Source organism: Meleagris gallopavo, chromosome Z, assembly GCF_905368555.1.
Source record: "Meleagris gallopavo chromosome Z, MGAL_WU_HG_1.1, whole genome shotgun sequence".
Lineage (NCBI taxonomy): Eukaryota > Metazoa > Chordata > Aves > Galliformes > Phasianidae > Meleagris > Meleagris gallopavo.
In genome coordinates this window covers 28,974,523-28,988,841 of record NC_139435.1, presented here as the reverse complement: position 1 = coordinate 28,988,841, position 14,319 = coordinate 28,974,523, and the positions used below count along the sequence as shown (strand labels likewise).

General features: G+C 37.6%; 1 protein-coding gene across 12 annotated transcripts in view; it reads left to right on the top strand.

Annotated features, from left to right (window-relative positions):
- Positions 1–14,319, top strand: part of PTPRD (protein tyrosine phosphatase receptor type D) — a 1,190,026-nt gene that overhangs the window by 1,164,731 nt on the left and 10,976 nt on the right. For all 12 annotated transcript variants that reach the window (XM_085214154.1, XM_085214153.1, XM_085214152.1 and 9 more), the window contains 4 exons: positions 5,939–6,224; positions 6,696–6,874; positions 8,102–8,228; positions 9,215–9,340. In XM_085214154.1, the coding sequence (XP_085070280.1) occupies positions 5,939–6,224; positions 6,696–6,874; positions 8,102–8,228; positions 9,215–9,340 (718 nt within the window). The remainder of the gene's footprint in view (positions 1–5,938; positions 6,225–6,695; positions 6,875–8,101; positions 8,229–9,214; positions 9,341–14,319) is intronic.

Genomic DNA, 14,319 nt, shown 5'->3' with positions numbered 1-14,319 from the left:
AAGATTCTGTTAACATCATGATGTGCATCTTAGTCCTTCAGCATCAAAGAAATTTTAGTTGTCTTTTCTTATTATAATCTCTCAGCTGTATGATTAAACTCACTAAGATACTGATGAATAGGAGAAAATATGGACAAAAACATAATCAGTGAGGAAATTTTTTAGTTAGTGAGAGAATATTTGCAGTTTTTTTCCTTTACAATCTGACAACTAAGGAAGTGCCTTTTGGATAAAGATAAAATTCAATGTCAGTTTCCTGTCTAGTCATATTAAACCTTTCTCTTTGCAGAGTTACTATGAAAACATGAGATCGGGTTGTTTAATTAGACTTACTGCTGAGATAAATATCCTTGCTTATAGTATGAATCTATGTAGCTGACTGTAAAAATAAACAGAAACATATCTTCTGTCAATTGTTCAAAGAAAAAAAATATGAAAGCCAGGAAGTGTTTCAGTACATTATGGTAATAGCAAAAGAGAGAAAGTATGAGTTTAGCACCCAAGAGATAATCAAAATATGTAAGACCTTTCATTAAACATTCTGTGATATTTCATTCAACTTTGATTACTGTATAATTGCCTTGAGTTAGAAAGTTTACTTTCATCATCTACTCAGAAAAATAGATTTTTTTCCTTTTTTTAAAAAGTTTTCTGTTACAGTTTTTCTGGGTTTGATATTCTATGAGTCCAGCATTTAGTTTAACAAATTAATGCTTCATATCAGTGATGATTTAAACTGCTCGGCTTCCCAGCAGCGTATCAGCACTATATCAAGAAGTACATAGATCTAGATTGTGCTGCACACCTTTCTGAAGGCCCTACTAAGGTGCATGGAAAATAAAGATAAGGAAATTGATGGAAACCAACATGGATGCACCAAGGGCAAGTTATACCTGATAAATTTGGTGGCCTTTTATGATGGAGTTACAGCATCAGTGGATAAAGGAAGAGCAAATCATATCATCTATCTGGTCTTGCGCAAAGCATTTGACACTATCCCACAGGACATCCTGTTTGCCAAAAAAAAAAAAAAAAAGAAAAAAAAGAGAGAGAAAGACTTGATAGATGGACTACTCACTGGATAAGGAATTGGCTGGATGGTTGCACTCAGAGAGTTGTGGTCAATGGCTCAATGTCCAAGTGGAGACTAGTGACATGTGGTATCCCTCAGGGATCAGTGTTGGGACTCGTGTTACTTAACACCTTTGTAGGTGACATGGACTGTGGGATCAAGTAAGCTCTCAGCAAGTTTGCAGATGACATCATGCTGAGTGTTGCAGTTGACACGCTAAAGGGAAAGGATGCCCTCTAGAGGGACCTGGAAAAGCTTGAGAGGTGGGCCCACACCAACCCCATGAAGTTCAACAAGGCCAAGTGCAAGGTCTTGCACCTGGGTCAGGGAAATCCCAAGCATAAATACAGGTTAGGCAGAGAATGGCCTGAGAGCAGACCTGAGGGGAAGGATTTGGGAGTGTTGGCTGATGAAAGATTCAGTGTGAGCCACCAATGTGCACTTGCAGCCCAGGCGGCTAATTGCATCTTGGACTGCATCAAGAGAAGTGTGACCAACAGGTCAAGGGAGGTGATTCTTCCCCTCTACTCTGCTCTTGTGAGATCCCACCTGGATTGCTGCGTCCTGTTCTGGAGCCCCTAACACAAGAATGACATTGAAGTATTGGAGCAGGTCCAGAGGAAGGCTATGAAGGTGATCAGAGGGCTGGAGCATCTCTCCTATGGGGACTGTCAGAGAGCTGGGGCTCTTCAACCTGAAGAGAAGGCTCTGAGGAAACCTTATAGCAGCCTTCCAGTACTTGAAGGGAGCCTACTGGAAAGCTGGGGAGGAACTTCTTATAAGAGCGTGTAATGACAGGATGAGGGGAAATGGCTTTAAACTGGAAGAGGGTAGATTTAGACAAGCTATTAGGAAGAAATTCTTTACTGTGAGGGTGGCACTGGAACAGGTTGCCCAGAGAGGTTGTGGATGTCCCCTCCCTGGAGGCATTCAAAGATGTACTTGATGAGGCTTTGAGCAACCTGGTCTAGAAGGAAGTGGCCCTGCCTATAGCAAGGGATTTAGAACTAGATGATCTTAAATGTCACTTCCAACCCAAACTATTCTATGATTCTGTGATATGGTCACAGAAGAGAAAGAGAGACGGAAAGATTGTTTCTGGTTATTGTATTATAAGTTATTGAAGCTTATATTTTAAAGTATGTAGAGGCAAAAGGAAGGAAGGTGAAGTGTTCTAATTTTTATATAGGAATTGAAGAGAATTATCTGGGTTGTTACAACTTACACAGTTGAAATGTCACAAATACCTTAAAGTTGTAAAACACTTTGCTGACACACTCCAGAGAAGAATGTGTCAGGAACCCAGTGGAGTCAAATAAATGTAGTAAGTCTGACTCTGCATCCTAATCACAAAAAAACATTTGTCATAGTTACATGGTTTGATCTCATATCTTGATCTGCAAACTAACAAATGTCTTCTCTGATAAAGGAAATTAATAACTATTTACTGTTAGTTTGCCTATGGAAGAGTAACTATATAAATGGCAATAGAAGATATGCGGGAAAAAAAAAAAAAAAAGCTATTAATTCCAGCTGAATATAAAAGATTTTAGGTTGGTTGAAATTTTTCAGTTCTCGTCTTTAGCTACCAGCAGAGTTTTTTATGTTTGATCCAGAAAATGGCATATTGAGTTATAAACATGGCACTATTACATTATTTCATTAATATCTGATAGGAAAGTGAACTATATTATAAACTACTGAGAATATCTGCACAGTCACACAGTTTTATTTTTCACTTCGCCGGCACGTCTTTGTCTGGAAAAAAACAAATGCAGAGATGTATTATATAGGTAATGACAGCTGAGCTTTTATATTATCAGTCTTTCCTATCAGCTATGCTTTTCTATGAAACTGTTCCTTTTGCAAATGCAAAAAAGATGTAACTGTATAAATCTTGAAAAATTGCATGCCTTTTTTCCTTGTCATTTCTGTATTCAAAATTAGAGGAAAGAATGTTCGTATTAAAAAAATTTGTGTTTCATGTTTCATTCAAATTCATAGTCAGTTTCCAGAGATTGGTTTAAACCTTCATACAACCGCATCTGACCTGCATATATGTTTCTTTAAAATCTGGGGAAGAGGAGAGAAGAGGAGAGGAGAGGAGAGGAGAGGAGAGGAGAGGAGAGGAGAGGAGAGGAGAGGAGAGGAGAGGAGAGGAGAGGAGAGGAGAGGAGAGGAGAGGAGAGGAGAGGGAAGGGAGGAGGGGAAGGGGAAGGGAGGGAAGGGGAAGGGGAAGGGGAAGGGGAAGGGGAAGGGGAAGGGGAAGGGGAAGGGGAAGGGGAAAGGGGAAGGGAAGGGAAGGGGAAGGGGAAGGGGAAGGGAAGGGGAAGGGGAAGGGAAGGGGAAGGGGAAGGGGAAGGGGAAGGGAAGGGAAGGGGAAGGGAAGGAAGGGAAGGGAAGGGAAGGGAAGGGAAGGGGGAAGGGAAGGGAAGGGAAGGGAAGGGAAGGGAAGGGAAGGGAAGGAAGGGAAGGGAAGGGAAGGGAAGGGAAGCACTATTGAGAAAGTTTGAGCGTTTGGAAGTTTTTCAGATTTTTCTTCATGATTACTTAGAGATCACAGAACTTTCCTGGAATGCATACTTTTTATTGTAGGGTAGATTATTTTAGCTAGAAGAGTCATCATTTCATTAGTCTGCATATTTTCTTTCATTCCAAGTCCCATTGATCAATATCACTGACTGGTAAGTTCTTTTAAGCTCAAAATATTGATTAATTCTTAACAGAACTGCATCTAAGAAATGTGAGCTTGATGCATTTGGTCTGTTAGCAAAAATTCTCAGCTATTTCCTGAGTTCTTCTGTGGACAGTAACTAGTAAGAAGAATGAATGTTAACATTTTGTACACATAGAAACTTAGAAACACAACTTAGCTCATGTGAGACTTCATCTTTCTACTCTGTACTCCCTTTGATTTCACTATAAGTAAATGCAACTTGTTGGTAGTTGGCACAGATTCTTTGAGTGTCACGCAGGAAATAAACGGATGCATTTAATTACTGATTTCAAGATGGAATTAAGATACTTAACATCTCCTTAATTTTTAGGAACTATGAGAATACCTAATTCTCTTACCATTTAGATGGGTTTAATAATTTTTATTTACTTCTATCATTTAAAAAAAAAATAAGCTTAACTTAGAGGAGTTAGTGATCCTTGTGAGTCTCTTCCAGCTCAGGATATTCTGTAATTCTGTGTTTATGAAGTGTTGCTTGCTATGCTATGCAATGCATTTCATGTCGCTAACTGAAAAGAGTTAAGCATTTAGAACAAGGAACCAGTTATCACTGTGACAGATGATATGATCTCAGATAAGACTATAGTATACAGAATATTTTGCACTTGTACATTCAGAGTTCAATGGAGGAATCCATTTGCAGATTGGATTGAGTACCATTGATGTTCAGATATTTCCATAAAAGAATATCCCATAGAGGGCTTAGGAAATGTGGCTCAATTTAGTACATGTAACTTAATCAGATCTCTAGTATATTTTCTGTTCTTTTGTATTTTTGTTTTTTTTCATCTTAGAATCATAGAATCATAGAATTGCTTAGGTTGGAAAAGACCTTAAAGATCGTCAAGTCCAAGCACAACCTTACCATACTACCCTAATTGTAACAACCCTCCATTAAATCATGTCCCTGAGTACCCCATCCAGATGGTTTTTAAACACATTCAGACCCACCTCTCTGGGTATATCCAGTGCTTAATGACCCTTACTGTAACTAAGTTCTTCCTGATATCTAATCTAAACCTCCCCTGGCACAACTTGAGGCCATTTCCTCTCATTCTGTCACCTGTCACCAGTGAGAAGAGGCCAACCCCGTTCTCTCTGCAATCACCTTTCAGGTATTTGAAGAGATCATAGTATCATAGAATGGCCTGGGTTGAAATGGACCACAATGATCATCTAGTTTCAACTCCCCTAGTATCTGCAGGGTAACCAACCACCAGACCAGGCTGCCAGAGCCACATCCAGATTGGCCTTAAATGCCTCCAGGAATGGGACATCCATAACTTCCTTGGGCAACCTGTTCCAGTGCTTCAACAACCTCTGAGTGAAAAACGTCCCCCTAATATCTCATCTAAACATCCCCTTAGTTTAAAACCATTCCCCATTGTCCTATCACTATCCACCGTCGTAAATAATAATAAATAGTATTGAAATAATACTAGATCCAGTCTAGACCTTTCTTACGTTTTTCTAGACATGCAAGATAAACACTGAAGTGGCCAGGTAAGGACAAAGCTTGTCTATAGCTAGCATAGCTAAATAACGATCACTGCATTGCAAAGAATAATATCATGGCCTGGTCTAGTTAAAAAGAGGAGGATAGACCAAACTGTGTTAATTGTATCCCCAGTTACAGTGTGACTGGAATCCCCACTTGCAGTGTGGGGAGTAGTAGAAAGTTTACTTACAAAGCACAGTAGAAATATACAAGACTCATTTAGTATAACATTGTTTGCTACTATATTGTACTCAGTAAGCAGAATATCAACATGTACTGAGTTGCAGATGGTATTACACATAGAGCTTGATTCCGTAGAATGCTCATGACCTCCAGTGTTTTTCATTGTTAAGAACATGTGTTTTTAAAGCATGTTTCAGTCAAGCCTGAAATTTCAAGGTGCAAGGACCACATAATGAGTAATTCTAAAGTCTCAGTTGCTTGTAATGGGAATTAAAGGAGTTTACATGTTGCAGGGCACTGTCATCTTTCATAAAGGCTTATGTTCATATTCAGAAATATGTGCCATTCATATGAGTATTATGAAATTTTAAAACTTGAATGCCATAAAAATAAGCACAAAGCACGAGATAGTCCTTTCATGTTTTCCTCCTGTGTTCATTTCTTTTAGTGCTGGAGTCGGCAGGACTGGCTGTTTCATTGTGATAGATGCCATGTTAGAGAGAATAAAGCATGAAAAGACTGTAGATATTTATGGCCACGTAACTCTAATGAGAGCTCAAAGGAATTACATGGTTCAAACTGAGGACCAGTACATCTTTATCCATGATGCACTGCTGGAAGCAGTGACATGTGGAAATACCGAAGTGCCAGCCAGAAACCTGTATGCATATATTCAGAAGCTGACACAGATAGAAACAGGAGAGAATGTCACAGGAATGGAACTGGAATTTAAGGTACTGGAATGTTATGCTGTGGGAAGCCAACATCAAACTGTGTAACAATTAATGCTGCTATGTCCTTCACCAACTGTATTCAGTAATTGGAAGCTAGAACATTTTCCAGCTTATTTTTTAATTGGGAAGATAGTCCTTTGTAAAATGTGAAGTTCTATCTTCAGTTAGTGTTCAGACAAGAATTGTTCAATTTTAACTATATTCTTCTTTATTGTTTGAATAGCTTGAAATATGTATTTTTGTAATGGTTTAAAACTCATATTTGTCCATATGGATTAATGATTATAAGGTGTTAAAACTATTATAAAATGCTAAAGGGTGCTTCACAAATATTTAGATAATACAACAGAATATGGTAAAATAAAACATGAAATGATTTGTATAATAAACATATATCATCAGACTTGATAATGGCATTTTTTTTTTTGTTATATATGATTTTAATTATTTTAATTCATTTATTTTGCATAGCGTCTTGCTAGCTCTAAGGCTCACACTTCAAGATTCATCAGTGCCAATCTTCCTTGTAACAAATTCAAGAATCGCCTTGTCAATATTATGCCATATGAGTCTACAAGAGTATGCTTGCAACCAATCCGAGGAGTGGAAGGGTCTGATTATATTAATGCCAGTTTTGTCGATGGATACAGGTATTAATGTTGTGTTCTCTGGGGGACTGTTTTTAAATTTTACAAAGTGTATAGCAATGTTGAAAATAACAAAATTTAGTGTTGAAATTCAATATTTTTAATATCTGTATATGTCCTGTGTTTTTTTGTTGTTGTTTTGTTTTGTTTGTTTGTTTTTGTTTGTTTAAATATTATTAATGGTTTTAAATTTCCACCCATACAATTCAGGAAAGTTGTGTAATACGCAGCCATAAGTGTTATGGTTTTACTTACCTTCAAACCATTCATTTTTACTTATTAAGATTTTGGTCACATTCATGATCTTCAAATTCTATTTCTTCACAACTATTCTGCTAAATATGTATGTAAAAAAACTCATGAATAAATAAGATACAGGAGATAAACTCACCATGTCAAGGTGATAACTTAGAAACTTGGAACACTGAATAAGATGAGGCCCGACCACAAAAAAAGTTTTGTGTGTAAATAGCTGTGTAGCTCACAGTCTTGATGGCAAACACGAGAGCACACCCTCATTTGATTTGTGCAGCTCATAGGAAAAAGTATAGAAGAGAAGCAGTAATGTTTCCCTAAGGCAGTTTAGGTGCACCTGAGTATCTGTGTCCACCATTTTCTGAGTCTCTACGCTAATGCAGAACTAGTCTTCTTCTCCAGTGTCACCTACAAAGTTGTTTCTGTTGACTGAAACAAGCAGGAGCAAGATGAACTGTTCATCATCTTGCAAAGTTCCTGCTGCAGAAGATTTTAATAGCTTGCTGGTTCTTTCCAATACTAGGAGATTATGGCCTGGAAACGTAGTATATCTCATTCCTGAGTATTCTTCCTTCATTCCTTTTGCTGGAGACATCAGACTGTTGAAAAGGAATTAAAGTAGAAACAGCTCAATGCAATAATTCCTAAATTGGACAAGTTATTTCTATAAAATGAGCCAGCACAACTAAGTGTTTCTTAAGTGTTTTTTACAGCACATAAAATTGATCTATTAGTTGCATTAAAATTTAAATAATAATGATAAAAACATGCATCATAAGATTAATAATTTCCTTCACACGGTTCTAAAAATAAAGAAAGTCGTAGTTTGATTAAGCAATCATAATAAGGCTTCAATTTTCTTGTTATTAATAGTATTTTTTTCCTCTAGACAATGTTTACATAAAAATAGATAACATATGTATCAACTTACTTTTTTATTAAAATATTCTTCTTAACTTACTTTTTTAATAACAGACAACAAAAAGCTTACATAGCTACACAGGGTCCTTTGGCAGAAACAACTGAAGATTTCTGGAGGATGCTGTGGGAGCATAATTCTACAATTGTGGTCATGCTTACTAAGTTACGAGAAATGGGCAGAGTAAGTTACTGCTCTAATATTATTTTACTGAAATATTCGTTATTATTATTATGCTTTCTTACTAAAATATTTCATTGTTATGAGAATGTCAAAGGATAAAGATGGGAATTTAGGTTCTTTCTCCATGGGGAAATAAGTGGCTCTGATGGTCACCAGATATAAGTTTTTCTAGTGTATAGATGTGTTATTAGAGACGAGCTAGACATTGCATTTTGTTGTGGGACACACTGAGATTCAGCAACTCAGTTTGCAAGTTAATATTCCAACAAAAGCAGAGAGAGCATTTCTGTCTGCTGAATAATTCTAATTTGGAAATATATTTTGCCTCATCTGTTTAAACATTTTCATGTTGTCAAAAAAAAGTGGAGTATTTTTAACAGCTGAATGGCTGAATGTTTTCTGTGTGCTCTTTGTGCTGGACTTGAAGTTTCAGCTGTCTGTTTACAGTCCTAAACTCATTCAGATTTCTACTTTAACTAATGGAAAGAAAGAAGCAATTTCCTATCCGGACAGGATTACTCCAAGATCAAGCTGGTATGTATTAAGTGAAATATGAATCCCCATGTTTTTGGGGATTGGAGATGATCCAGGGACTTTGGATTTGGAGATGAAAAATCTTGAATGAGGCCTGGGAGACTTACTTCAACAGAGAACAAGGACTAAAAGTAAAAGTGGTTTCAAGATTTAAATTGCATTCTCTTTTGGAAATCAGGCTCAGGATAGTGCTTGTAACATTAAGTAATAGAACTGGACAGATGTATAAAGGAATTCAGAGGTATAGTGACAAGAGCAAACCTCTATGCAGTTCAATATTGACGATAATCTTTCAATTCTATGAATGGAACTTCATGTTCACAGTAAGATGAACAGTTAATTTTCTTGTCACTAATAGCATTTTACATCAGTATTATACTTACTGAGCGAGAAACGTATTAGGGTAGTTGTCTGGAGTAACAGAAAATATATTTTGTTTTGCTATGTTGTAGGAAAAATGCCATCAATATTGGCCTGCAGAGCGTTCAGCCAGATATCAGTATTTTGTGGTAGATCCAATGGCAGAGTACAACATGCCACAGTATATTCTAAGGGAATTCAAAGTTACAGATGCAAGGGTAAGTTGCAGCAGCATTACTCTTTCACATAATTTTTAAAGAGTATTTAAACTCCTTTCTCTCTTTCTCTATGAAGTAAAGATCTCTGAAGATGTGCCTTCCACAATTAAATAAAAAGTATATTTATTATTTAAATATACACCATATTTAAGTTTATTTACTCACTACACACGAATAATATCTCTATGGAAAACTGACTTCATTCAGATCTAATATTTTAGCAGCACAGCTTTGTAAAGTTCTGAAAGCTATTTGGGTTAAAGCACATTAGATAATTTGAAAGCCATTTTCTCTTTCTCATCATTTCCCTCCTGATCTTTCTGGGGGAGAATTTTTGTCACTTGCAGCTGTAAATATGTTGTTTTACACACCCTCTAGGTTGAGAGAGTGTGAAGGTTAATACAGTGAAATTTAAAAACTGCAGAGCAAATAGCATTCGCAAGAAAAGCTTGACAAGCTTTGCACATTATAATTTGATTTTTGGCATAGCTTATTTTCAGCACTCTTGAATATCTGCAGAATAGATATGTGCAGCTGTGACCCTAGAATCCTCATTTTCATACTACATTTCTTATCTGAATTCCTGAGTCTGAAACTGAACAGTGATATATGTAGTAAGATTAAATGCACATAAACTTTTAATATATATTTGGTATTTCTCAAACTTTTGGTTTCTAGCACTTTACTCTGCATGGCAGGAAAAATTACTGGCAACCTTCATTTCAATATGCGCTATAGAATGCTGTCTGTTCAAGCAAAATAGCAAGTTGCATTGTCCAGGAACTGCATGAGTGATTACTCTGAGTTGCGAGTCATCTTCCAATTTTTCTTGTGGTTAGCTGAAGTGCTACATTTAATATTAGCTTCCAGGAAAATTAGGTACTACTGACACTTAACTAGATGATATTGTCACTAACCATGCCAGTATAAGAACATTTTAATTTCTAAAGATAATTAAATATTTTTTAAAAGACACTGTAAATACAATTTGAATCTGATTTTCATTCTAATTGAAATGTAGTAAGATCACATGAACTATGGCTTTTTTAGCCTTTCTGTACTTAGCAGAATTTGAGAATGGGATCCTAACACGAGTTTTTAACCACACTAAGCAAAAGAACTTTTTACAATTACAGTACTGATAGTCTTTGCAGACTGTCTATTAAAAATCTGTTTTATCTCAAGCTGAAAAAAAGTCTTACGTGACATAGTTCACTTAGCTCAGAGCATAAAATGACAATGATAACAAAAAAACACAGATATAGCTGAAGGAAAATGTCTAAAAAACATGTGTTTTAAAAAAGTTCATTGAGGATTTTATAATAAAATACTATATTTATAAGAAATCTGCTTATAGCCAGCAAACCATTAAAATGTTAATAGTTAAGGATTAAATATCTTAATTTGCCAATTCCTTTTTAATTGATCCTATTATTTATGCACCTTAATTTTAAATATTGCTAACCATATGTAGGCAGATTGGCTGGAAAGCTTCGTGGAGGAAAAGAATCTGGAAGTGCTGGTTGAAACTTAACTAAACATAAGCCAGCAGTGCTCAAGAGGCCAAGAAGGCCATCAGCATCCTGGCGTACACCAGAAATAGTGTAGCCAGCAGGAGCAGGGAGGTGAACATCCCCCCATTCTCAGCCCTCACAAGGCTGCGCTGTGAGTACTGTGTCCGGTTTTGGGCCCCTTGCTACAAGAAAGACATTGAGGCACTGTGTCCAGCGAAGGGCAACAAAGCTGATGAGCGATCTGGAGCTGGCTTATAACGACTGTCTGAGGGATCTGGGATTGATTGATCTGGAGAAAAGGAGAGCTTATAGCTTTCTACACCTACATGAAAGCAGTCGGGAATTGGGATCTTGTCCTGCATGATAGGATGTGAGGGAGTGGCCTCAAGTTGCTCCACGGGAGGTTCATATAGGATATTAGAATGAATTTGTTCTCTAAAAGAGTGGTCAGGCACTAGAATGCATTGCCCAGGGAACTGGTGAAGTCAATGTCCTTGGAGGTGTTTAAGGAGAAGTAGATGTTGTACTTGGGGATGTGGTTTAATGGGCAATATTGGTAGTAGGTGAATGGTTGGATTGGATCATCGTAGATGTCTTTTGCAACCTTAATGATTCCATGATTCTATAATCTTGATACATTATATAATTGTATATTATTGTTTCTCAAATTTAAAACATCTGTATCTTAATGGTCTCAGTTTTGTTAAGTAACTCCCTGGGAAGCTTTCAAGGCCATCTTAAATTTTCTAAATGTGCTAGATAACTATACCTTCCTCTAAATTTACTGGAAGAAGTGAGGACTACTTTTCAAAATACACACTGTACTTTTCATGCCTTTATGGCTGTTCTCTACCATAATTAAGACTATCTAACTAAATTGTTTTATTCAAAGGAGAATAAATATTGCAGCAGTTAAAACACTCTTATTTCCAATTTGATCCATGCTGTTAGTTACCAGTAGTACTCTGGCAGACTTGAGTTGGCCAATTATTCCCGAGACAACAAAGGAGGACACTGCCTTTGTAGGGTGCAGCAGCAAATTTTTGGTGTGGGACTCCCTGTTATTTCTGAAATTGAGCTGTGAATTGTTGTGATGTGAAATTGACCTCTGTAACTGATTCAATCTACTGCATCTGTCTGCTTTATACTCACTTTCTCTGCAAACTCCAAAGGTCATTATGATGAGGCAGTCTCATTTAAAGCTAGACTATTAGTACTGAATGTAATATTATAAATTCTTATAAATTATTATAAATAATATTATAAATTCTACAGCCTCATAAAAAAACAGTTGAACATCCCCTGTGAGAAGCAGGAAGAAATCAAAACAGTTAGCTGGGCATATTGTGTTATATAAGAGCCTTGTGATTCTTAAATCACAAGGGATCTGAAAATTTGTATGTTGTTTTGTTAGTACTTCTTGCCTTGTGTATGCAAACCTTGACAATTTCTGAAGGGAAATATTTTAATAAAAATTGACATTTGTATTTGGACTGTTACTGCCAAGCATCTCATTAAAAGACAGCAGCACTTTTTATAATGTCAGTGGCAGAGGGAACCAAGAAATTGAAGGTAGGTTCCCCATATGCTGTAATGCTAATCCAACATTAGACTAACTACCTTTACTTCTGTGCTCATTAAATAGTATTAAATAGCAAAAGTTATTCCCACTGAAACTAAATGAGAACAGTTTTCAAAGATTTGCACTAGCCTACAGAGTTATTTCTATCTTAAAATAAGTAGCAATACACTGATTTAGACACACCTGAAATAAAAAAACTTGCCATCGAAACTATTTTCTCACATAGAAATTTCCAGTGATAATCTAGACTTAAATAAAATGGAACATTTCTTATGCCTTTACCCCTTAAAAAGTTACTCTTATCCTAGCCTAATTCCTGTGTCAGAAATCTCTGAACAGAATCATAGAAAGTCACAGAATCGTAGAAATGTTTTAGTTGGAAGGCACCTTAAAGGTCATCTAATCCAAATCCCCTGCAATGAACAGGGACATCTACAGCTAGATTGGGTTGCTCATATTCCCTTTAGATGTTGAAAGGCTGCTATCAGCTCACTTCTCTTCACCAGGCTGAACAGCCCTAGATCTTACAGCCTGCCTTCACGGGGGAGGTGTTCCATGCCTTGGATCATTTTTATAGCCCTCTGGCCACAATCCAGCAGTCTATGTCTCTCCTGTACTGAGGATTCCACATCTGGGTGCAGTACTCCAGGTGAGGTCTCACCAGCACAGAGCAGACAGGCAGGACCTCCCTTGACCTGCTGGCCACACTTCTTTTGATGCAGCCCAAGATATGTTTTGCTTTCTGAGCTGCAAGGGCACTTTGCTGGCTTTTTTCCAGTTTACCATCCACCACTGTCCCCAACTTCTTTTTGTCAGGGTTGTACTCAATCTTTTCATCCCCCACCAATCTCCATCTGCTGTTGACCACAACTCTCTGGGTATAATCTCACAACTAGTTGCTCATCCATCAAATGGTCCACCCATAAAATCCACATATTTCCAATTTGGAGGGAAGGATTTTATGAGGGACAGTGTCAAAGGTCTTATTTACGTCCAGATGGATCACACCAGTGTTTCTTTCCTTGTCCATCGCTGCACCATCATAGAAGGCCTCTAGATGATCAGGCAGGACCTTCCATGCTAGTTAAATCTTATCACCTCCCTCTCTTCCATGTGCCTTACTGTAGCTTCCATAAGGATCTGTTCCATGATCATCCCTGTCACAGAAGTGAGGCTGACAGGTTGGTAGTTCTTAGAAATTGATGCAACATTGCCTTTTTTCCAGACCAGGAACTTCATCTGACCACTATGACTTTTCAGATATCACTGAAAGTGGCTTGGCAACTACATTAGCCAATTCCCTCACAACTCTGGAATGCATCTTGTTGGGACCGATAGACTTATAGGTATAGTTGCAAACCTGATCTTCACTTGCAGTGGGATGGACTTAGCTCCCCCCTAGACCACACCTTCTGACCCATCCTATTGAGGGGTATATGAAGAGCAGTTGCCAGAAAAGACTGAGGCATGAAAATTGTTATCCTTGCACATTGTTACCAGCTTGCCTGTATTACTCACTAGAGGGGGTATGCCTTCTTCAGCTTTCATCTTCTGGTTGATATACTTGTTGAAAACCTTGTTTTCCTTCCTTGCACCCCTTGCCTAGCCCAATTCCAGTTGGGCACTGGCCTCTGTGAACTCATCTCTACACATTCTGTCCCTGCTTCCACTGCCTGTGCATTTTCTTCTTGCTATCCAGTTTGACCAGCAGATCTCAGTTCAACCATGCTGATCTCTTGCCTTCCTTTCCCAGCTTCCTGCACCTGGGGATATGCCTGCTTTGCTTCACTCCCTTGTCCTTGAGGACAGTTTCCTAGTAGGTTTTATTGACTAACTCCACAAGAAGCTGGAATCTGGCTCTCCTAAAATATAGTGTTCCAGTT